Raw genomic sequence first — 22,777 nt, forward strand, 5'->3', positions numbered from 1 at the left:
AGTTATTAGTGAGCAGTTTGTTCTTTATGTTAAAGCACCAGCTGGATGGGTAGACAGGATGGTTCTGGTTACTGGGGTGTCCTTAGAGGAGTCCATCTTTCCCAGGAGCACTTCTTGTGCTTCACATTGTGCACTGCAATGACCAGCCAGGACTTTAGACTGCTGCCTTTCAGACCTGGTTTCAGCTTAAACCTTTCACCACCATCCCCCCCCCCCCCGGAAAGCATACAAAACTGTGATTACGGTTCTGGCATGTTTCTCATCCTCAGTGTTGCTATCAACTGTGGCTTAGGGAAAAGCCCTTAAAAGTATTTTGCACCGTAGACCCATAACCACATTTCTTCCTCACACTAAATGGAAGTTTCGTTTCTTCAAACAACAAAGAAACTTGAATGAAACGAGATAGGAGCGCATAGGGTTGTCATTGTAAGATTGCAGCGAAGCCACACTCAACCTGCTTTCTTTATCACTAGCTGGGAGAGAAATAAAGGCTGCATGGCAAATGGTGAAGCTCCTGAAATGAAGATGTGTAGCTTTCAAAACGAACTTTTCCCCCCTCCCAAGGGCAGGAAGAGGATGACTCACTGAAGCTCATTCTCTCTCTCTCTCTCTCTCTCTCTCAGACAGTTGGGTATGCTAAGACCAGAGAAGTGCTCATCATTCTTAACTGGTAAGATTATCTTATTATTATATATATATTTTACCATCTCTCTTCTACCATAGAACTTATTAGCTTTCCTCCAGTTTACAGACTAGCCCCAGACCTTCTTCATTTCAGCTAGTGGGCAGCACCACATGCCTTCCAACCACATCTGAAGAACAAGGTGTAAAGAAGGATTGCTCCTTCCTTACCACATTTCTGAGTCTGTATTTACAATACCTGTATAATGTTTGCCCTGAGGGTCTCCAAATTCTTCATAAATTCTTGGCACAGAGAGAGGAGGGATGTCAAGAAGCAGCAACATCTTTCTATGTAAGTCAAGGCTTTTTTCCCCTTGAATTAGCAGTGGAGAAGAAAGCAAGTTTTTTGTGAGATCCTGGTAACTGGGAGCAATTAACTGGGCAGTTGTTCTGCACAGGCCCCGCTGGGATGAACAGATGCTGGGCAAGAGTGCTTCAGTGTTCTGGCATCACTCACATTCGTTTCTGTGGATATATGCAAGAGAAAGGCTCAGGTGATTGTACCTCTTAGGTTTAAGTGAGACTGTTGAACTTTTAAGGAACCTATATAAAGACTTCAGGCATTTCATAGGGAAGGCACAAAAAAGTGGTTTTGTATCAGCTGGTCTGATGGCATATTAAATGCCACTGAATTGGATGAAGGTCTTCTGCTCTCATTTCCTAACCCATGCTATTCCATACTTTTGACTCTCTGAAGTGGAAAAACCTTCACACTATTAAAATTCAGTCTTTTTATTGGCAATAAACTGAAAGGAGAGGGAATTACCAACTTCAAGAGGTTTAAACTTACCACAGGGCTTCTTTTAGCAGTAAGACATTCTTCTGCTTGTTCTCTGTGAAGCCCCGTATGAAAACTAATGCTTACCAAATTTGACTCCATTGTCTTTGCAGCCCTCGCAGGCGTATAGTGCTCTAGCAGCAAGGAATAAACAGTGAAGAAGTGACATTTTTCATTCTTGCTCCTTTAGAAGCCCAGTTCATCATAGAGAAGATCAGCGAAGGTCCACTATGAGCACACTTGCAAAGTCAGAATCAGCCCCTCTGACTGAGCAGCCAAAAAGAAAGCGGGGACGGCCAAGGAAGCTGCCAGAGGTAAATGACCATCCTCTTAGATAGCAGTCTTGGTGCATTTCCTTTTCAGATCTATAAGCACTAAGTTTATGGCAGTTCTTTGGCCATAAAGAAAATGTTGTTCTTAGAATGACTGAAGTTGTTACTCCAGAACAGCTTTGACACATCCAGATAGCCAGGGCTTTTTTTCTGGGAAAAGAGGTGGTGGAACTCAGGACTGCACAATGACATCACTTTGGGTCAGCTGGAACAAGGGGGGAGTTTTTTAAAGTTTAAATTGCCCTCGGCGAAAATGGTCACATGGCCGGTGGCCCCGCCCCCTGATCTCCAGACAGAGGAAAGTGTAGATTGCCCTCCGCACCGTGCAGAGGGCAATCTACACTCCCCTCTGTCTGGAGATCAGGGGGTGGGGCCACTGGCCATGTGACCGTTTTCAAGAGGTGCCGGAACTCCATTCCACTGCATTCCAGCTGAAAAAAAAGCCCTGCAGATAGCTCTAATTTGCTCAGGAGACTTTTTAAAAAATGTACATATATAGAAAATGCTAAGAGATGCTAAGAGGTTCTAGAAGAATATTATTCTAAAGATTAGTATTTATTTTATTTAGGATATGGTTGAGAGACCTAAGGAGACCATAAGGGGCTGTCAAGGGATGTGCTTTGCTTTGCCAACATCATTGTATTACGGAAAGGCACTGTGACTCAGTGAGAGCACATCCTTGCAAGCAGAAACTCCAAGATTCAGTTCCTTGCATCTCTACATTGCCAGTTCAGACATCTCAGGGGACAGATATTTCCAAGGAAACTCCTCTGCCTGGCACCCTGGAAAGCTGCTGCCAGTCAGAGTAGACACTCCTTAGACAGGCCAATGGTTTGACTCAATATTAGGCAATTTCATACATTGGGTAAAAATGTATTGTGTTGTGTTATAATACTGGTTTTAATGCTTTTCTCACTCATTTATGTAATCTAGTTTTATTTCATTGTTGATTTATTGTACTGTTTATTGTGTTGTTTTGTGTTGTGTTGTTTTGAATTTTCTTAGCAAGAAAAGTGAACTATAAATGAAGTAAATAGATAAGTATACCAAACCCATGTTTTCCTACAAGCTGAACTTTGTATCAAATCTGTACAGGGTATTCATATCCATAATTTGTCTACATTTATAGGCCTAATTTTCACATAACAGATTCAAATTTGCACATTAATAGTGTAACATTGAGTATATATTTTGGTCCTGATGGGGCAAGCATGCTCTCTAACATCCAGAACCATATATTTGAATCAAAATATCACATCAGTGCAATCCTAAATAGAATCACTGTAGTTTTCAAAATGTCTAGAGAGCAATTTCCATACAGGCTTCAGCCAGGAACCCCCTGTGCATTGCAGACAATTAGGGGCCAGACTATTCATTGCAGTTGGGTTGGGGTTTCTCGTACCCAACTCGCTTTCCCTGCAGTCACAGAGCAGGAAAGTCATTTCTAAATTCCCCAGAGGCCCAATACAGCCCCTGGAGGGAGGTATTTGCATAGCTTTGGAGTTGCATCTGGAGCATTCTGAGCATGTGCTACTCCTAAAAGTATGCAAATGCCTTCTGATTGGGGCTGTTTTAGCTCTGGAAAATGGCATGGAGGGGAAGGCAGGAGCCTTTCCTGCCTTCACAACATAGCTCTGAGATGAATTGGTATCCTGGGGTCTTTTAAAATGCCTTTTCCTGTAGCTGCTGTGTGACTGCAAGGAAAGCAAGTTGGTTCTGAGGAACCCAAACCCAATTCACCAAAATACATAAGGTGTAGCTTAGGCCCTTGAGACATGTTCTGGAGGGAACACTGAATCTGCATGGGCTAGGGCTCGCCATCACTCACAGGGAATGCAAGAAGATGCCCTAGAACATACTCAATCTTCTCCTGTGGCTGTAGAGCATAGAGAAAGATTAGTTGTCATGGGAAAGCTGTATTTTGTTTGCTGTTCTTAAGGAGGAAACCCTTGATAGACTTCCAAAGAAACCAGAGTGTCCCAGAATATATTTTCAACCCTGTGGCATATTTGACACTCTGACTGTTGGCATATCATGTTATTTAATTATTAGATAGCATTGACAAACAATGGATTATTGTTAGTATTCATAGAATGGTAATTAGCAATTGGCCAATGACAATGTATGATATCTCATTTCTCAAGTTTACAAAATAAGTCAAGTGGAAGATGCCAAGTAATCTAAAGCATCCCAGTTTTGAGTTTTAAAATATATATTTAAAAATGCTAATGTGACCTTGACTTAGAAATTCCTCATTAAGAAAAGTCTACATTATGCAGTTATACTTCAGTTCTGTTTCATGTTCATTTGCCTTTTTATGCTTTGTGTGTTGCCTTTCTTTATGTCTTACTTCTCTTTAAAAAGATTATAGAGTCATGTTTATTAGTTAGAGGCACTCATCACTCTTCCATTGAACTGAAAACTTTTTAAGAAATCTAACATTTGTTTGTGAGTAATTCAAGAGTCAAGATTTGATCTGAATTTTAACAAAGATCACTGTGTGAAATCCCATTTTTCTAGTATCCCTTTTCTGTTCTTTGGATGTGCCCTTCTCCCTGTTCTCTATACAAATAGGAATCTGCTGGACCATTGCTCCCAAAGAAACCTCGGGGGAGGCCAAAAGGAAGCAAAGAGCTGCATGCTGGTGGTAGACAGAAGGTAAGAACCAGTGGCAGGTAGGTCTTTTCAACTGACTGGCATTCAACCCACATCCTTCTGGATATTTGAAAGAAATGGGGAGATTGAAGTATGTTCCTCATAACTCTGAACTCTTGGTGTCCTTTCATTGCTAGGTCTGGTTAAAGTTTTTAAATTAGGTAATTTTCAAGCATATCTCATGCATCTACAAGCCTCCCTCTATCCCCACCTCTGTTAAGTATAACCCACTTTCTGCCTGTTCATCATCCTCTCCTCTTGGCAACTGCTGTTATCCATTCACTGTCACTTACTCACCACTGTTATCATTCACTGTCTAGTTCTCATAGAAGTCCCTTAGTCTTTTCCAGCCTAATGTCGCATACCTTTGTCATGTCAAATATCATCCGTGGCTTCAGCAGTGCCGGTATTCTAACATGTATGAGGTTCTTCTTATCATACTCCTCATCTTGTTTATCTATCTTGATCACACACTGACTTTTTTGCCTTCACATTCTTTTTTATCCTAAGACCCAAAACCAAGTTCTGCTGTCAGCCTCCTCTTTCTCTTACATTCAGTTTACCTGCCTTATCTTATTCATAAGGAATTTGATAAATGGGCAGAAAGGCAAGCAGGATTCTTTCCATTCCTCCTATGCCTAAATCAATGGAGGAGGAGCCATGACACGGTGACAGAGTACCTGTTTACAATACAGAAGGTTTCAGGTTCAGTCACTGGCCTCTCCATCTAAAAGGATCTCAGGTAGTAACTGATGGGGAAGACCTTCCTTTGTTTGAGACCCCAGAGAGTTGATGCTGGTCAGAGTAGACAGTATGTTGCTGTATAGACTAATTGTCCAACATGATATAAGACAGCTCCATATATTCTTCATGTCATTTAGTCCCTTTCTGTTCCAAATCAGGCTTGTCAACATGATCCTGTTTGGGTTGAAGCTTCATGCTAGTACACCTGTATTACACCTGATTCTGTAACATATTGGTTGAATTATTTAGTGGCCACTTGGTTGAGTCATTTGTTTTCCACATATGATCCTCCAAATCATATTTGCACTTATATAAATCCTAATTAGTCAAATTGACCTCTAACTAGTATCCTGTAAGCTTGGTCAATATGCTCCTGTGGTTTCAATACTATATCTTCTTCATCCCCTTCCTTTTCCTCACAATCATTGTTTCTTCAACCTCTTTCACTCTGCTGCAAATAGCTATTTTTAATCTCCTGATTTTATTCTTCCTTCCTTCCAGTTCTCACATGCTAACTATGATCATGATCTTTCATGTAGGCTGCTTCCATACACTCTGAATAATGTGCTTTCAATCCACTTTCAATGCAACCAGCAATTGGACTTTACTGTATGAAAAATCCACTTGCAACGATCACTAAAGTGGATTGAAAGTGCATTATTCAGTGTTAGTAAAAGCACCCATTAGTCTCCTCTACTGAGAAGATAGTTTTGGGTGGACAGGTGTGTTAGTCTATACGAGCATAACACAACTCAAGTTCAGTAGCACCTTAAAGACCAACACATCTTTCAGAGTACAAGTTTTCATGAGACAAAACTCACTTCATTAAATACCATCACAAAAGCTTATACCCTGGAAATTTTTGTTGGTCTTTTTAAGTTACTACTGGACTTGAATTTTGTTTCCCTCTACCAAGAAGACTCATCTCCCAGAGTCATTTGGTACTGCCCATCAGGAAACATCCAACAGTGTTTATTGCCTTGGTTGCTAAAAACATATACCTAAGAAGGAAGTTGTTTTGTTTCTCTTTCATTAAAGGTACATGCTTCAACTGAAAAAAGCCTAGAGGAAGACCACGAAAATGGGTGAGTTGTGTGGAATCAAGCTCATTTAACCTTGACCTATCTACATGAAGCATAAGCCTCATTTTTAGCATATCTCCCTAGCAAGGAAATCAGACCTTTTGTCAGTTTGTGAAGTTATTTTCTCTTCCTGACAACTTTATAGAGCAATCCAAATAGATCTACCCAGAAACACTGAAGTCTATTCAATAGAACTTACTCCCAGGAAAGTCCAAGACTTAATCCCAGGAAAGTCAAAGACTTTCTGAAGAAAGTCTGAAGAAGTGAGCTGTGGCTCACGAAAGCTCCTATCTTACCACAAATTTTGTTAGTCTTATAGGTGCTACTGGACTCTTGCTCTTTTCTACTACTCCCAGGAAAGTATTCTTGGGATTGCAGTGTTAGGCCTTTGGCTTTGTGAAAGTAGTGCTGTTGTGATGTATGAAGACAGGAGATGGCATTCCAATAGCAGGCTTTGTTGATGGTTACTTTTTTATATACTCTACTCATTTGGACTTTTGGCAAGCAAAAATTATCTCTTTTCCCATTATGACTTCTTGGGCTGTGTAATTCCTTACCTTTCTTGTTTATTATAAGTTGTGATTTGTTTTTGATAGGAGTGTTTGATTTAATCCAAATCCAAACTTTTAACTGTTAGCCTCTTTAAGACAGAAAAATGGTGTGGAGTTTATCCAAAGAAATTAATATTAGTTCATATAGCTACAGAAAGTGATCTCTTATCAGTCAGTTACTTAATTGTAACATGGCTAAATTCATTTAAAATATTTATATCTAACCTTCTCAGGTTATGCAGAGGCTTACATTAAAAAATTAAACAATTCTCCACACTAAAAATATATAAAGGAGGTTGCCTGCTACAATCAGGAATACAGTTTTCAGAACTACCACAGTGGCTAGCTGTGTGAGAGACCTGCTGATAGAGGCTAGCCTGTGGTTAAACGGCCAGCTACACAGAGAAAAGAAAATGTTTCAGCCATGACTCACAACACAGCTTTACAACAGTTATATGTGTCTGAATTTTATTTATCTTAAATATTTCTATCCAACCTTTCAACTAATGAAGTAGCACCTGGGATAACTTACAACACATTTTTAGAAGTATCATGCTAAAATCAATAAGCAACAATAAAAAACCTAAAACAATATAAGTAGCAATAAACAGCCCAAGATAACATAAAACAATAAAATCATCAAAAGAGGAGTAAAATCTAAAATTAAATGAGCAAAGATAAAAATAAAATTATCTACTGAACACATGTATGTTTATATGTTTTATTGAACTGTTTTATCTCAATATCAGTTAAAACCCATAAAATATCCATTTTAAAATTGAAATACATAATAATAATTAAAATCATAAGTCTCAATAGCAAGAAATACAAAATTAACAGTGACTTGCTTGCTATTCCTGGATTGTTGTTTTCTTTTAATATTGTTTGTTAAGGCTATGAGTTAATGCAATAAAGTTTATGGTGATGAATTATTTTATATATACTTTATTTTAAATGTTTCAGTGTTGAAATGTTTTGCTGTTTTGATGTTAATTGCCTTGGGGACCCTATTTGGGTGGAAAGGCAGCACAGAAAAGTTTTAAAACAGACAGACAAATGAATAGTTTGGATTCTTCTACATGACTGACACAGTAGAGACGCTATGAAATTTAAAATAGAATAATAATAACATTTGATTTATATACCGCCCTTCAGGACAACTTAATGCCCACTCAGAGCAGTTTACAAAGTATGTCATTATTATTCCCACAACAAACACCCTGTGAGGTGGGTGGGGCTAAGAAAGCCCCAGAGAGCTGTGACTAGCCCAAGGTCACCCAGCTGGCTTCAAGTGGAGGAGTGGGGAATCAGACCTGGCTCTCCAGATTAGAGTCCTGTGCTCTTAACCACTACACCAAACTGGCTCCCTTCTTCATAAGAGGCTTATGATAGCTAGATAGTCCATCTCTGGTTCTTGGTGCAGTGCAAGGAGCTACAATGCTTCAGATTTGCTTCATGTATAATTCTCATCTACACATCTCCATTTAGTTGTGTTCATCTATTAGCTGTAGAAGATATGAAGGAGCTGCATTTTAATTCAGAAGTCTTTCAAGAGCCTGCCCACATGGAGACTATAAGAGCAGAAAATTTGTTATACAAAGAACAAGGAAATCAGGGCAACTCTCAATACATAGCAAACCCCTGCTCTGTAGAGAGAGGAGTTGTGGCTCAGAGGTAGTGCACATGTTTCTTCATGTAGAAGGTTCCTATTTTCTAGTTAAAAGGCATCTCAGGTATCAGGCACTGGGAAAGATATCTCTATGTCTGAAACTAGGGATACTGGAACACTAGCCAATTCAGCTCTCACCCTGTTTGTCAGTTACTGATTTTTTGATGATGAAGTCAAGTATTTATTGACCCATTTGTGGCTCTTCAGCAGACTGCTTCACAGTATTCCTTCCTAACCATGCAGTGCAGTGGAACAAACCTTTTGCATATGCGTGTTTTCAGACAACCTGACTGAGTTCTACTACCTCCTGTCCTTGCTGCACCACTGTTGCATTCAGCAGGCATTTTTAAATAGACAATCAAATCAGTCACAAAAAACAAATCAGTCATAAATAAATGTTGTGTTTTAATAAAAATCCTACCTTTCACCGTTTATCTAGTGATGCTAATGGGTGCCAATTCATTTGAGTTGGTAGCACCTTTTGTACATGCATAGTTTTGCAAAAAACTTGATGCAAACGTAATTGGCATAGTTTAGGTGGATAGCCATGTTGGTCTGCAGTAAAACGGCAGGATTTTAATACAGTGACACCTTAGGGACCAACAAGATTTTTCAGAGTGTAAGCTTTTGAGAGTCAGAGCTCCCTTCAGGTGTTTGAAGAAGGGAGCTCTGACTCTTGAAAATTTACACTCTGAAAAGATTTTGTTGGTTTCTAAGGTGCCACTGGACTAAAATTCTGCTGACCTAATTAGCAATCATCTGCACCTTTTTAGCATAAACTGAACAGGATAGGTTATTGGCTCATGTCTGTCTGACACCTTTAAACATGGTCAGTTTGACTGTCAAGTGTATTTGTGGCAAAATTCACTGCATCGCTATTTGAGACCTGGGAGAGCCACTGTCATTCAGTGCAGTCAATATTGAGCAAGATGGCTAATGACTAACTTGGACTTAGTACTTTATACATTTATGACACAGAATCTAGTTATAGAATAAGGGGGAAAAGGTGAAGAAGTTAAATGAAAGGGTTATGTTGTTTTTTGAGAAAGATAGCTAAAATAATGGCAAATGTGTGCAAGAAGAATCCCATAGGCTTAACCTTTCAATACAGGTGAAACTGAAACCAACCAACCAAGTCATTGGGACCACCACCCACCACCACCCCACACACAGACTAGTCATGTGTTTTTCTGACATTGGGCTCCTTTGAGGCCAGAGGTATGCATGAAAGCAAAGTTCAAGTGTGCATCATGGAGTCTGTGGAAAATTCCAAACATCTGCTGGGCACTCCTGCATGTGAACAGGGAAACAACCTCTCCTGTGGAAAGATGTGCTCAGAAGGCAGTCTCATCATCCCATTCCCCATTCCGAATCCCAGAGGCATCTCTGAGATTGGCTGTAATAATAGCCCTAATGCACAAAAGAATATGTAAGGCACACATCCAAACTTATCGATCATCCCAGGCTGACTCATTAATCCCACCCAGTTTTTTGTCCCCCAGACATAACCTGTGAAATCTCTTCCAATTGACTAAGACCATTGAAATTCCTGCAAGAGTCATCAGTCCTTCCCACCTAAATTTGGAAGCAGTTAAGTTCAAATGATCCAGTAAAATTAAAACTTCCCCCTGCTTTCCAGCCAGATCCAGAGGGGGCAGAAACTCCCAGATAATAGGATTCTTTCCATAAAAGTAGCTCCAATGCACCTGGTAACCTTATAGCAGGAGTACTTAACTTACTGCCCCTTTGACATTGCACAAAACCCCCAATAAAGAATTTGAGCAGTCTCTGTACTACTTTTCTTCCCTCAATCTCTGAACCCCGATCACAACATGGGATCACTAATGCTCAGCATTGTTGCGTGTCTTTTGTCTCCTTCCATTGGACTCTTCCCAGACTCTTCCTTACATCAGGATCGGGTTTGTATGCTTTCTTTCTCCTTTTTTGGCCCCTAGCAATTCCTTTCTAGAACTCAGGTATCACAAATATTAAATTTTAATTGCGTATCTGCTGTGTGTGTGTGTGTGTGCATGCACTGCATTTGACATTTATCCCATTTCTTGCTGCATTTATTTCTATTCTGTGTTTTTCCAGTAAAGGTGATTTTGTTCTGTTTTCCTGCCTGTTTCTTGTTAATTGCCCCCTACTTGTTAACAAAGCGCTGCTAAACTTGGGACTTCAGTATACAATAGACAGTGATCCTAAATATAGATTGACCAGAAGTGTAAGTGTTTTACTTAACATGCAAGGGGGGAGGCACTCCAAAATGAAGGACCCTGCACGTGTACTGCATTTGAGTAACAATTTCACATATTGCTTAACCATGTAAAAAAAGGAACCTTGCCTGCATGAAAGGCCAAAGATAGATTGCCAGTTGGACTTTAACCTGTGTGGTTTAATTTTTGTGCTGTTTTCATGGCATACAATTCTATCACTGTTGGACTATGTTAACTTTGTGAAACTATAGAAGGAATCCATGAATTCAAAGTGTTCACATTCTGTGGTTGTTGTGGGTTTTCCGGGCTGTATTGCCGTGGTCTTGGCATTGTAGTTCCTGACGTTTCGCCAGCAGCTGTGGCTGGCATCTTCAGAGCACCAAAAGACAGAGATCTCTCAGTGTCACAGTGTGGAAAAGATGTTGGCAGGTCATTTGTATCTACTCAGGAGGGGTGGGGTTGAGCTGAGTCATCCTGTAAGTGTTTCCCAGGGTGTGGAATGCTAATGGCGGGAGGCTTCACTGTATCCTGAGGAGGTTCTTTTGCATATGGATTGGTGCTTGGTGTGCTAATCTTCTCTGCAGGGCTATTGTCGAGTATAGAGTGTTTTGTTAGCCTGGTGTTTTTCAGAACTGGAAACCATGCTCTGTTCATTCTTAAGGTTTCTTCTTTCCTGTTGAAGTTTTGCTTATGCTTGTGAATTTCAATGGCTTCCCTGTGCAGTCTGACAAAGTAGTTGGAAGTGTTGTCCAGTATTTTGGACAACATCATCATTCTACCAGCTGATAAAGGCAATGCTACAGTGATCATGAAAACAGAGGAATACAAAAAGAAGATTAAGGAACTCCTGGACCCCTCCACCTACAAAAAACTAAAACGAGATCCCACTGCAAAATCACCAGGCTAACAAATGCGCTGATCAAGAATTCCTCACTACATCCTGACACGCACAGAAAACTATGCAAGACAGAAGCACAGCCACCCAGACTATATGGACTTCCTAAAATACATAAGGATTCAGTCCCACTCCGACCCATTGTGAGTGCCATTGGTTCACCAACATATGAATTAGCTAGACATCTGGCCAATCTCCTGCAGGACCACATGGGGAAAACCTCATCTTACATCAAAGATTCAGCAGATTTCATCAACAAAATCAGTTCTCTGAAACTCAATCCACAAGACATACTTGTCAGTTTTGATGTTGTATCCCTGTTTACCAAGGTTCCAGTAAAAGACACTATTGCACTTATTAATCAGATTTTCCCAGAGGATGTAACAGCCTTATTCCATCATTGTCTGACAACCAGTTACTTCCAATGGGATAACGAATTCTATGAATAGATGGATGGGGTGGCCATGGGGAGCCCTCTCAGCCCAGTTATAGCAAACTTCTACATGGAAAATTTTGAAAAAACAGCTCTAGAATCAGCACCCCACAAACCTAGTGTATGGTTCCGGTTTGTGGATGATACATTTATAATTTGGAGCCATGGGGAGGAAGAATTGATGCGGTTTTTGAATCATCTCAACAACATCCACCGGAACATACAATTCACAATGGAGAAATAAATCGAGGGAAAACTCCCATTTCTGGATACCTTGGTCATCCGCAAAGCAAACTTTCAGTTAGGTCACAAGGTCTACAGGAAACCAACTCACACTGATCGGTACTTACACAAAAACTCCAATCACCACCCCCGACAGAAAAGAGGCATAATGAAAACATTAGTGGATCGCGCAAGACGGATATGTGAGCCGCACTTTCTCAATGAAGAAATTAATCATCTAAACCACGCACTTCAGGCAAATGGCTACTCCAGAAATGAAATCCGAAGAGCAATCAAACCCAGGATGAATCAAACAACCAAGGAAAAACAGTCTCCTACAGGAAAAGTGTTTTTGCCATATATCAAAGGAATTACTGATCAGATGGGAAAACTTATGAAAAAGCATAACCTTCAAGCAGTATTCAGACCCACCCGAAAAATACAACAGATGCTACGATCAGCAAAAGACAGTAGAGACCCCCTCACCTCTGCAGGAGTATACCGTATACCCTGCAGCTGTGGACAAGTTTACATCGGGACCACAAAGCGTAGCATCCAGACAAGAATAAAAGAACATGAAAGACACTGCAGACTTGGACAACTTGAAAAATCAGCAGTGGCTGAACATAGCCTAACTCAAACAGGGCACAGTATCTTATTCCAGGACACCAAAATACTGGACAACACTTCCAACTACTTTGTCAGACTGCACAGGGAAGCCATTGAAATTCACAAGCATAAGCAAAACTTCAACAGGAAAGAAGAAACCTTAAGAATGAACAGAGCATGGTTTCCAGTTCTGAAAAACACCAGGCTAACAAAACACTCTATATTCGACAATAGCCCTGCAGAGAAGATTAGCACATCAAGCACCAATCCATATGCAAAAGAACCTCCTCAGGATACAGTGAAGCCTCCCGCCATTAGCATTCCACACCCTGGGAAACGCTTACAGGATGACTCAGCTCAACCCCACCCCTCCTGAGTAGATACAAATGACCTGGCCAACATCTTTTCCACACTGTGACACTGAGAGATCTCTGTCTTTTGGTGCTACACCTCTGAAGATGCCAGCCACAGCTGCTGGCGAAACGTCAGGAACTACAATGCCAAGACCACGGCAATACAGCCCGGAAAACCCACAACAACCATCGTTCTCCGGCCGTGAAAGCCTTCGACAATACATGTTCACATTCTATTCAAAGGCCAAATAATTACAACAACCACCTTGTGTTTATATATTGCTCTTCAGGACAACTTGATGCTACACTCAGAGCAGTTTACAAAGTCAATGTCATTATTATCCTCACAGACACCCTATGAGGTAGGTGGTGCTGAGAGAGTTCTTCTGAGAGAGCTGTGACTGACCCAGGGTCACCCAGCTGGCTTCAAGTTGTGGACTGAGGAATCAAACCCAGTTCTCCAGATTAGAGTCCACTGCTCTTAACTACTACACCAAACTGGTGTACCACTCTTATCGCTCTTAACCACTACACCAAACAGTTTCTCTGTTCTGTTAGCACTACAGTAGACAAATAGACAAATGTCAGAGGATTATGATAAATGTGACTGTGTTACAGAGGACCAAGAACTGTCACATCCTGTTTCAGCATACAAACAAAACATCCAAACCAACTCTTGAGGTTGGACTCAAAGCCAGGTTTTCCTTGTCAAAGGCTATCATTGTAGCCATTGAACCATACTGCCTTTCATTTTCTTGCCACTTGCTAAAGTACTGCTCAGCATACAAGTTGGTCCCCACTGTGTTACCTCCTCGGAAATGTTCTTGAAGATTGACAGGTGAGAACTTGTTTGAAAATCTAACCCAATAGATATGCATGTAGACTTAGCACTTGAGTGTGTGCATTACATATAGCCAATAAATATACGCATGCACTGAAAGCAGTTTCACACATGTGCGGACATCTTCTCAAGTTCCAAAGTCAATAGCATGTTTGTTCTTCTGGGACTGCTGTTTTGAGTACATTAAAAATGCAGAGAAGAGATTCTGTGCTATAAAAAGGGTCATTTGTAGGGTGTGAATGGCAAAGAGTAGAAGACAATTGCTCTGCTTCACACACTTTACCAAATATATACTTTGTCACCCAAGAATTAACAACAGAGGCAGGCACAAACCGAAATACAAACCAAAGTTCATCGTGAACCAGGCTGGTTCATGGTTCGCAAACCAGCAGTTCAAGGGAGCTCATTTTTCATGAACCAAGATTAATTTTAACCCGGTTCATTTGGTTCATATTTCAATTTGTCATTGCAGACAGCCTGGAACTGATCAGTTTCCTAGGCAATCGGAGGGGGAGGGAGGAATAGGCTCTCTGCAGACCTTCTACTGACCCAGAAGTGATGTTTTCAGGAACTGAACGAACCAGTTCACAAACTGGGGCAAGTTCGTGAAAGTTCCTGGTTCATGAAACACGACAAACCATGAACTGCACGGATCGGAATTTTTCTGGTTTGTGCCCATCTCTAGTTAATAACCAAGATAAAAAGATAATATGCACAACAATCTTTAGTTGGTAGATGTACACTACTTTTGCGAAATACTTGGAAGAGAATTTTTAAAGAAACATTTACTAGACTAAAATGTATTTATGTATTGTCGAAGGCTTTCACGGCCGGAGAACGATGGTTGTTGTGGGTTTTCCGGGCTGTTTTGCCGTGGTCTTGGCATTGTAGTTCCTGACGTGTAGTTCCTAAAGTGTATTTATTTTTAAGCGAAGTGCGTGGATTTTATGCATGTTGTATATTGCCATATGCTTACCTCTTTATTTTTCTTCCAGGTTCTCATACAGGAGGAAGTATGTCAGAAAGCCAGTGCTCAAGCGAGCTGTGAGCCAAGTTCTAGCACACAGCCTGCCATAGCAGGTGAGTGGAATTAGTGTGCAGCTTCTAAAAATAGCATGAAAAGAAGCCCAGAAAAGACTTGTAGGAAATCATGGAGGAAACTCTTTAACACATGGCTAATCAAACATTTTATTTTGAAAGAAATGAAATTTATAAAAGGAATTGGCATTCTGAAAGATGGAAAAGGCATCACTAGTTGTTTGCTTCTGTCTAAGTGTATCTTCACCTTCCTTGCTGTTAGGTTGTTTAGTCATGTGAGATATGGAGTAAACGGTGGTGACACAAGCAGCCATCACTGCCTTGATTTCTAAGAAAGTCAGTTTAGATGGCACCTGATAAATTCCGGTGTTTTTAACCTCATTTCAAGCCCATTTCCTCTCTGTCTTCTGCAGTCATATCACTTCCTGTCTCTGAGGTGCACGGTAAGATCAGCACAGCCACAGACTCCCTTGTGATGGCCTCAGTTCCTGCCTAGTGCTCTACCAGATTTATGTCTTATTCTTCACACCACTTAAAACAACTACATGTTGTACTGTCCTTTTCTGTTTCTGCTTATATATATCAACCTGTTTCACACAATGGCCAGCCAGTTATCCTGGACAGCCAACCAACAGGGAATAAAAGTCTTCTAGAACACGTAGTATTCAGGTTTACTGCCTTTGAATAGGAAGGTTCCCTTTACTCACCATAGCTAGCAGCCATTGATGAAACTATCTTTCATGATTTTGTATAATCCCCTTTGAAATCCATCTATACTCTTGGCCATCACTACATCCACTGACAGTGAATACCATGATTTAATTACTCATTGAGTAATGAAGTATATCCTTTTGTCTGTCTGTTGCCATCCACTTCATTGGATGCCCCTGAATGTTAGTATTATGGGAGAAGGGAAAAAGTTCTCTCTACTTTCTCGAGCCCATGGATAATTTTATAAACATCTTTCATTTTCAGTTCCTTTCCTAATAATTCCCAGTATGGAATTTGCCTGTTTCACCAATGCCACACACTGAGCTGACATTTTCATAGAGGCATCCACTAAAATCCCAGGACCTCATTCCTTCTCATCTCAGTCAGTTCAAATTCCATCAGCATATACCACTTAGTTTATCTGTTAGGATCATCTTACACTTGTCTACATTGAACTAAATTTGCCATATTGTTGTCCATTTCCCCAGTTTAGAAAGACCCTCCTGTAGTGCTTCCCAATTCACCTTGGTTCTCACCATCCTGAATAATTCAGATTATTTATGCAGAAATTAAATAGCATAGGTCCCAATACCAATGCTTAGGGCACCCCACTGCTCACTCCCCTCCATTCCTACTCATCGCTTTCTGTCATTTAACCTGTGGGCAGATCCATAAGAGGACCTGTGCTCTTAACTGATGAAGGCTATTTTTATTCAGAAGTCTTTGGTAAGGTACCTTATTAAAAAAAAATTGGAAGTCCATATCACACTTATCCACATGCTTGTTAACTTAAGTTCTTTGAGAAAGGACTTTAAAAAGTTGGGGGAGCAGGAGTTCCCTTTGCAGATGACATGCTGATTTCCCCTCAGTAGGTTTTGTTTTTTCTGTGTGCTTAATATTCCTACGTTTAATAACAGGCTCTACTAATTTATTTGGGACAGAAGTACTTCAGTACACAAATACCTGTCATATGTTCTATACCAACCAATAGGATAAACATCAAGGTGAACAGATAAAGGGATGTGAAAACTGGGGTGTATATGTGTAACATATTGGGGTGGATCATATCCCTATCCTACCATTTCACTCAGCAAAATTTAATCATTTATTTATTAAAATATTTATGTCCCACCATTCCTTTTCACTCAAGTTTGAAGTCTTTCTCCAATCTAAGAACCCTTCCTCCAGCAAGTGTTTTGTTCTGTTGGAGGAAGAGCCATGCAAGTCAGAGGTACAGCCACTTAAATTGGCAGATGGCTACTTAGAGCAGTGTTTCCCAACCAGACTTCAGCAGAAAGCTGGGGTTTGACAGGATGTCATCAGGGGTTCCATGAAAAATCATGGAATACATAAATAAAAATTTTGAATGCCATGAAAAATTCCCAATATTCCTCAAAATATCATGGTTATTAAGGTTATATTTAGTTTTTTATCTTTTTTAAAAATTTGTATTTTAGTGCAAAACAAAAAAAAAGAAACAGAAAAAAAGAAAAACAATGCTGACAACAACAAAAAAGCAGTGTTGGCAAATCGATATATGCTTCTATAAAAGGTTTCCAAATATCTAAAAATAAGTCCAATATGTGATATGTTCAAATGTTGGTAAGTTGATAAGGTCCTCAATCCAATGAGTTACAGGAAGTTGGCTTTTGTCTTTCTGGTGTTGTCGTATAAATCTTTTAGCGACTAAGGGCACAGAGTGTCCATTTCTGTTGACCATTAGTTAGATTCCAAGAGACAAAATTAATATGAGTTATGACTTCCTCCCAAAGGAACTGAATAACCGGACATGTCCAAAGCTTATGCTTAAGAGACACACTGCCAACAATTGGACTCTGTACTTAATCCTTCACTGAAAAGGCACTGTGGTGTCCAATATACCCAAACCATAATTTGAGTTGTATTGTGTCTGTCTTCACTTCATATTGTTATGGAGCACTGACATTACAAATGATAATACTTTAGCAGTAATTGAATTACATTCTCCACCATCAACTTTTTCTGGCCTGTAAACATTTTCATAGGTAAGGTTTACTCGGGATTTGAAAAATAATTTAGGGATTTGTCCATGGAAAAAAGGTTGGGAAACACTGACTTAAATGGTTGGATCCACTCCCTTGAACCTTAATACAAACTTCAGAGACTTTATTATAAGATGCCCTACAACTGAAGCTGCTCTTCTATTAAAAAGAAACAAAAACCAAAACAAAACAGCATTCAAGCTCGTTACATGCTCTCCTCATAATGTATAGTTAGCGTTTAATTCATTTTAGATTCAAGTATAAAGCCTTACCCATGTTCAAATTTTTGTCACAGAGGTAACTTATGGGAGAAACTGTAGAAAATAAAAATTGTCATAGTGAAACTAATCCAGTGTGTGTGGGGGGGGGGGGGGCGGGGGGTTTCTGTCCTTGTTCTCTGAATCTTCCCATCTAGTACAGCCCTTTTCAGTTGGAGGACAGCTGACTGGGAAACATCTCATGGTTTTCTCACTAAGATCAGAAATGGCAGACCATTATCCCTGAAGGATAGTTTGTCTTCTCCTACTAATCTTTTTCTGCAATGTACTGCAATGGGGAAGCATGGAGAATGTCCTAGATTGTGCTTTGGGTCTGTATGGGGATGCAGGTGATATTCAAGAATCTTTGCTAGTGTTCCATATTAACTGACTGTGCTTCTTAGAACAGGCACCACAGTCCTCAGTCTTACACAGGAGTTCTTCAACAGATAGGTCAATATAAACGTGAATAGCGGAGCTCTTATAAACTCTTCATCTCATCCTCTCTTTAGGCACTTCTGTGAAGGGGTGTCACAGAACAAAAGAACTCAGATGATCATCAAACACCTCCCCAGCTGTGGTTCAGCATCAGTTCACTTGTTGATGTGTCATGAAAGTAAAAACAAAACAAAAAAATTACTTTGTTAAGGGAATGTCTTTAGTTAGGTTTTTTTTTTGGGGGGGGGGAGGGTGTTTAGTAGTTTTTATCTTTTTTACCCGGCTCAACAGCTACGTCTTACAAAATCCAAAATGGTGGGATATAGATCAGAAGGATTCTTAGATCTCATTAGCAGTAGCATGAAATTAAAGCATTTATAGCTTTGGGACTTTAATTGTCAGAGATGCTCCCAGAGGGGAGGGAGACTAATTGTCAGAGATGCTCCCAGAGGTGAGGGGATAAATGAGGGGGGAGACTAAACAATGAACACCCCAATTCTAAACATTTTTGCTAGTAAGAGTGTACACAGGAAAAAAATGCATTGATTCGAGTTCAGTAATACAAACGGGGCAGGGAGGGGGGGAATCAGCAATCCCTGAATATTGAAATCGTTCTCCATTTTGGCTCAGCAATAAAGAGCAAATTCAGTAAAATTCAGCCATTGTTTCCTATGGGAAACTCAATTTGAAAATTTCCTGTGGCCTGAGGGGGTCAATTTTGGGACTGAATTTCACCAAATTTTCAGAGGATATACTCCTAACTGTCCTCTAACTACCCCCCAAGTTTCATGAAGTTTGGACCCCAGGGGGCATTTTATGGTCCTCCAAAGAACGTGCCCCAGCCACCTCCAATCTCCATTATTACCTACAGAGAAAACAATCTATGCAGGGGTCAGGGGGCATTTTGCAAGCAAAATCCACCAGGTTTGCAGGGGACCTACTCCTGACATTCCTCTAAAGCCCCCCCCTCCAAATTACACTTTACAACCCTCTCAAGATACCAGAAAAGTACACCCAAATGCTACTAGGTAATTTAACAAACAAGCACCCCAACAAACACCCCCCAGAAGAAGAGCAATCAATAACAACTGAACACCTGACCAACCCAACTTCTATGCCAACGGAAAACAGAACCCAGCAAAAAAAAAGCCAACCCAACTTCTGTAAAGAAAGCTGAACAACAGGGGAAAACAGCCCCTCAACAAAGAACAACCAGCAAAAATGTACAGCAATGAAGAAAGCACCCACAGCAGAGGAAAACAGCCCTCCCCCCGACCCCGAATAAGTAGTGAATTTAATAAAATGAACTGGAACTAGAAAACAACAAATTACCAACACAACAGGATAAAACACCCCCACCCCGAAGAACAAGCAGCAAATATGAAGCCATAAATATAAATCCAGAAATCAAAGCCCCCCTTACACAAAGGCCCAACCAAAGCACTCCCCCCCCCACACACACACAAAGCAAAAAAGAAAGCTCAGAGGTCCTCCAACCAAGTACAGATCTCAGCAGCAGGAATCACTTACTCCAGGATACAGGCAGTTGCAGGCCAAAGCAGGCCAGCCAGAGTCCCAGCCCAGCCCTCAGAGAGAAAAAGCAACAACAGCCAGGAGCAGCAGCAGTGTCTCTCTCTGTCTCCAGGCCAGAGCAAAATGGAGGCTGACTGAGGCACCCTTCCTAATTTAATTATTTGTTGCAGTTTTTAAAAGGCACTCTCCCCTTCTTGAGAATCCCATTGGCCAGAGAAGGAAAGCTGCTGCAAGGATTGGCCCCTCCCCGCCCCTCCCTTCCTTCCTTCTGCCTCTGCCTCCTTCCCCCTCCCATCTGGTTAAAAAAGGCGGGAAATAGTGTTGCACTTCTACAGCAGAGAGAGAATGTACATTTTGCTGTGGTTGTCACAGGCACCTGTTAGATAGTGGTCAAAACACACCTGTTGGATATCACGTATGAAGGGTACAGATAGGCCTTTTCAAGAGCGAGTTTTGACTCACTTCCCTCTGCAGTTTTACATGACAGGTTCTGTCATCTACCATTACAGCAGTGTTGTTGTCCCTGCTCTGAAAATGTGGTTGAGTCAGTTGTATATATCCTGCTGCATTGTGAGTTTTACCAAGAAGAAAAAACTCAATTGGTTATTCCACTTCTCACTAGGTTTAAGCCTTTATAATATTTTGTGAATTTTAAGAACGAAACTCTGTGGGAATATCTCTTAGAAGACACTCAGAAATCTATGTCATATAAGGTAGCTAAATTCTGTTCATTAACAATTCAGAAACAAAAATCCTTGATTGATAGAATTTTGAATTAGTGCTCCCTTTTAAAGTTCTCAGATGTATAGTTTGATTTTATAACTTGTAACTGTTCTGTTTTAAAATGTATTTTAAACTTCAACCTTCAGTGGTAAATTTGTAATTGCTAGTCCTATGACCGTAATAAATTGAATTTGATAGTGGTCAAAACAAATTATACACTCTTGCCTCTACACCCATAATTGAAGAATTTTTGGTACTTTTTTGAAAAAAAAAAGTTATTTGTTTCTAGATGAATGAATGTGTACATGTAGATTATCCTCCCTTTCAAAAGAAGGGTGAAACTGCAACATTTTCCCTTGGGACTGAAATTGACTACGCTAGAAGCTACTTGTGACATGATCCGGTCTAAGCAATTTGAAATCTCCTTTGAATTCTATGTACATGGTTGTATACATCATGTTGTGATGTATACAAGCAGTCTCTAGGGCACAGCTTTCTGCTTTGTGTGTTCTTCAGTCTTGGCTCTTCAGGGCTCTTGTAGCAAACTAGTGGCTGCTGAGGTTGACTGAAATGCAGGCTGAGCTAGAGTGAGAGTTGAATAAAAACCTGTTTTATTGTATATAAAGCTGGCATTTCATGGTGTTCAAGATACAACTGGTGAATGGCTGTCATCTGGAAAAGAAATAGGTACTTTTCTTGCCATGAGGTTCCTCCCTATTTCCCTTCTTTCAGTTATATTTCAGCTGTTATCAAGCTACTGATACTGGATCCATACCACAAAAGCAGCAAAGGAAGACATGTTCCCCTTACTCCAGCGAAATTATTATCCATATATAGCTATACTTCCACTATTGATATCTGCATATAGAGGAAAGCACAACAAAATCTCTTTCAAGGGATCTCTCTTCAGGCCTTTAGTTTAATGAATGACAGTTTCTTCATCAATGGATAAGAACACAATATCACCATGCCACTATGGATTTCTTGTTACACTATGCAAATGCATAGTGGAAAGTCTAATAATCTTACTGTGGACAAACATATATGGTATATTGCATTATGAGAAAATATTTTCTTCAATAGATGATCAACATATATCCTGAAATATGAGATCTGGCATCTTATATACTAATAAGCAAGTGGCCCAGATCTGATGATACTTAGGTCTGGAGGTTGGAACCATGAACAGACAAAACAGATCTTCACACACACCTGAAAAATGCCCCAAATTTGCAGAAAAATCTGAAATCTAAAAAAAAAGGGGGGGGGGACACAAATGATAAAAGGAGCTCCTGAAGCTTTAACCAGGTGCCTTTGGTGGCTTTTGCTAGGCAATATAACAGGTTAGCCACTATTCCAGGCTTAGCTTTTGTCAATAAAGGACAGGGAGAGGGGGCAGGGCCCTTTCCAGAACTGTTTTTGCCTTTGAGAAAGGACTTTTTGTGGCCATGTGATGTGATACCACATGACTTGTATGACTCACCCAGGCCCAGCTGCTTGCTACCATTCAGTAGTCCCCCCTGTCCTTAAAGCTAGCGTAGTGTGATGGTTAGAGGTTCTGAGTAAGATTTGGGAAACCCAGGTTTGAATCACCACTCTGCTGTGGAAGCTCACTGGGTGACTTTGATCCAGTCACACACTCTCAGCCTAACCTATATTTCAAGGTTGTTGTGAAGATAATATGGAGGCAAGCATTGTGGAGAAAGGCAGTATAAAATGAAGTAAATTAGTAAATATAGCTGAAGATAGGGGGGGCAGATAAAAGTTAAGTATTAGTCTAGATAATAGTCTCATAATGTCCCTATTCATTCCCACTCTTCCTCCTTCAGTAAGAATTTCCCCCCTTGTCTATAGTAAGCCGGTTTAGCCCAGAGACACTTTATTCAGCATATTTTACTAACTTGTTGGAGAGGGGAGAATTTTTAAAGCCTTTTTGCCCATTGTTACCTGCAGTTCTGCCTCAAAGCTTCTTTTCAAGTGGTATGAATCAAATCT

At 40.3% G+C, this 22,777-nt stretch overlaps 1 protein-coding gene across 1 annotated transcript; it reads left to right on the forward strand.

Annotated features, from left to right (window-relative positions):
• The first annotated feature begins 941 nt into the window (after positions 1–941).
• On the forward strand, positions 942–18,719 carry LOC129326891 (high mobility group protein HMG-I/HMG-Y-like). Its single transcript, XM_054975217.1, has 6 exons — positions 942–973; positions 1,650–1,773; positions 4,366–4,449; positions 6,229–6,275; positions 15,057–15,141; positions 18,601–18,719. The coding sequence occupies exons 2-5, from the start codon at positions 1,690–1,692 to the stop codon at positions 15,136–15,138; spliced, it is 297 nt and encodes a 98-aa protein (XP_054831192.1). The 5' UTR covers positions 942–973; positions 1,650–1,689; the 3' UTR covers positions 15,139–15,141; positions 18,601–18,719.
• The last annotated feature ends 4,058 nt before the right edge of the window (positions 18,720–22,777 follow it).

Source organism: Eublepharis macularius, chromosome 4, assembly GCF_028583425.1.
Source record: "Eublepharis macularius isolate TG4126 chromosome 4, MPM_Emac_v1.0, whole genome shotgun sequence".
Taxonomy (NCBI): Eukaryota; Metazoa; Chordata; class Lepidosauria; order Squamata; family Eublepharidae; genus Eublepharis; species Eublepharis macularius.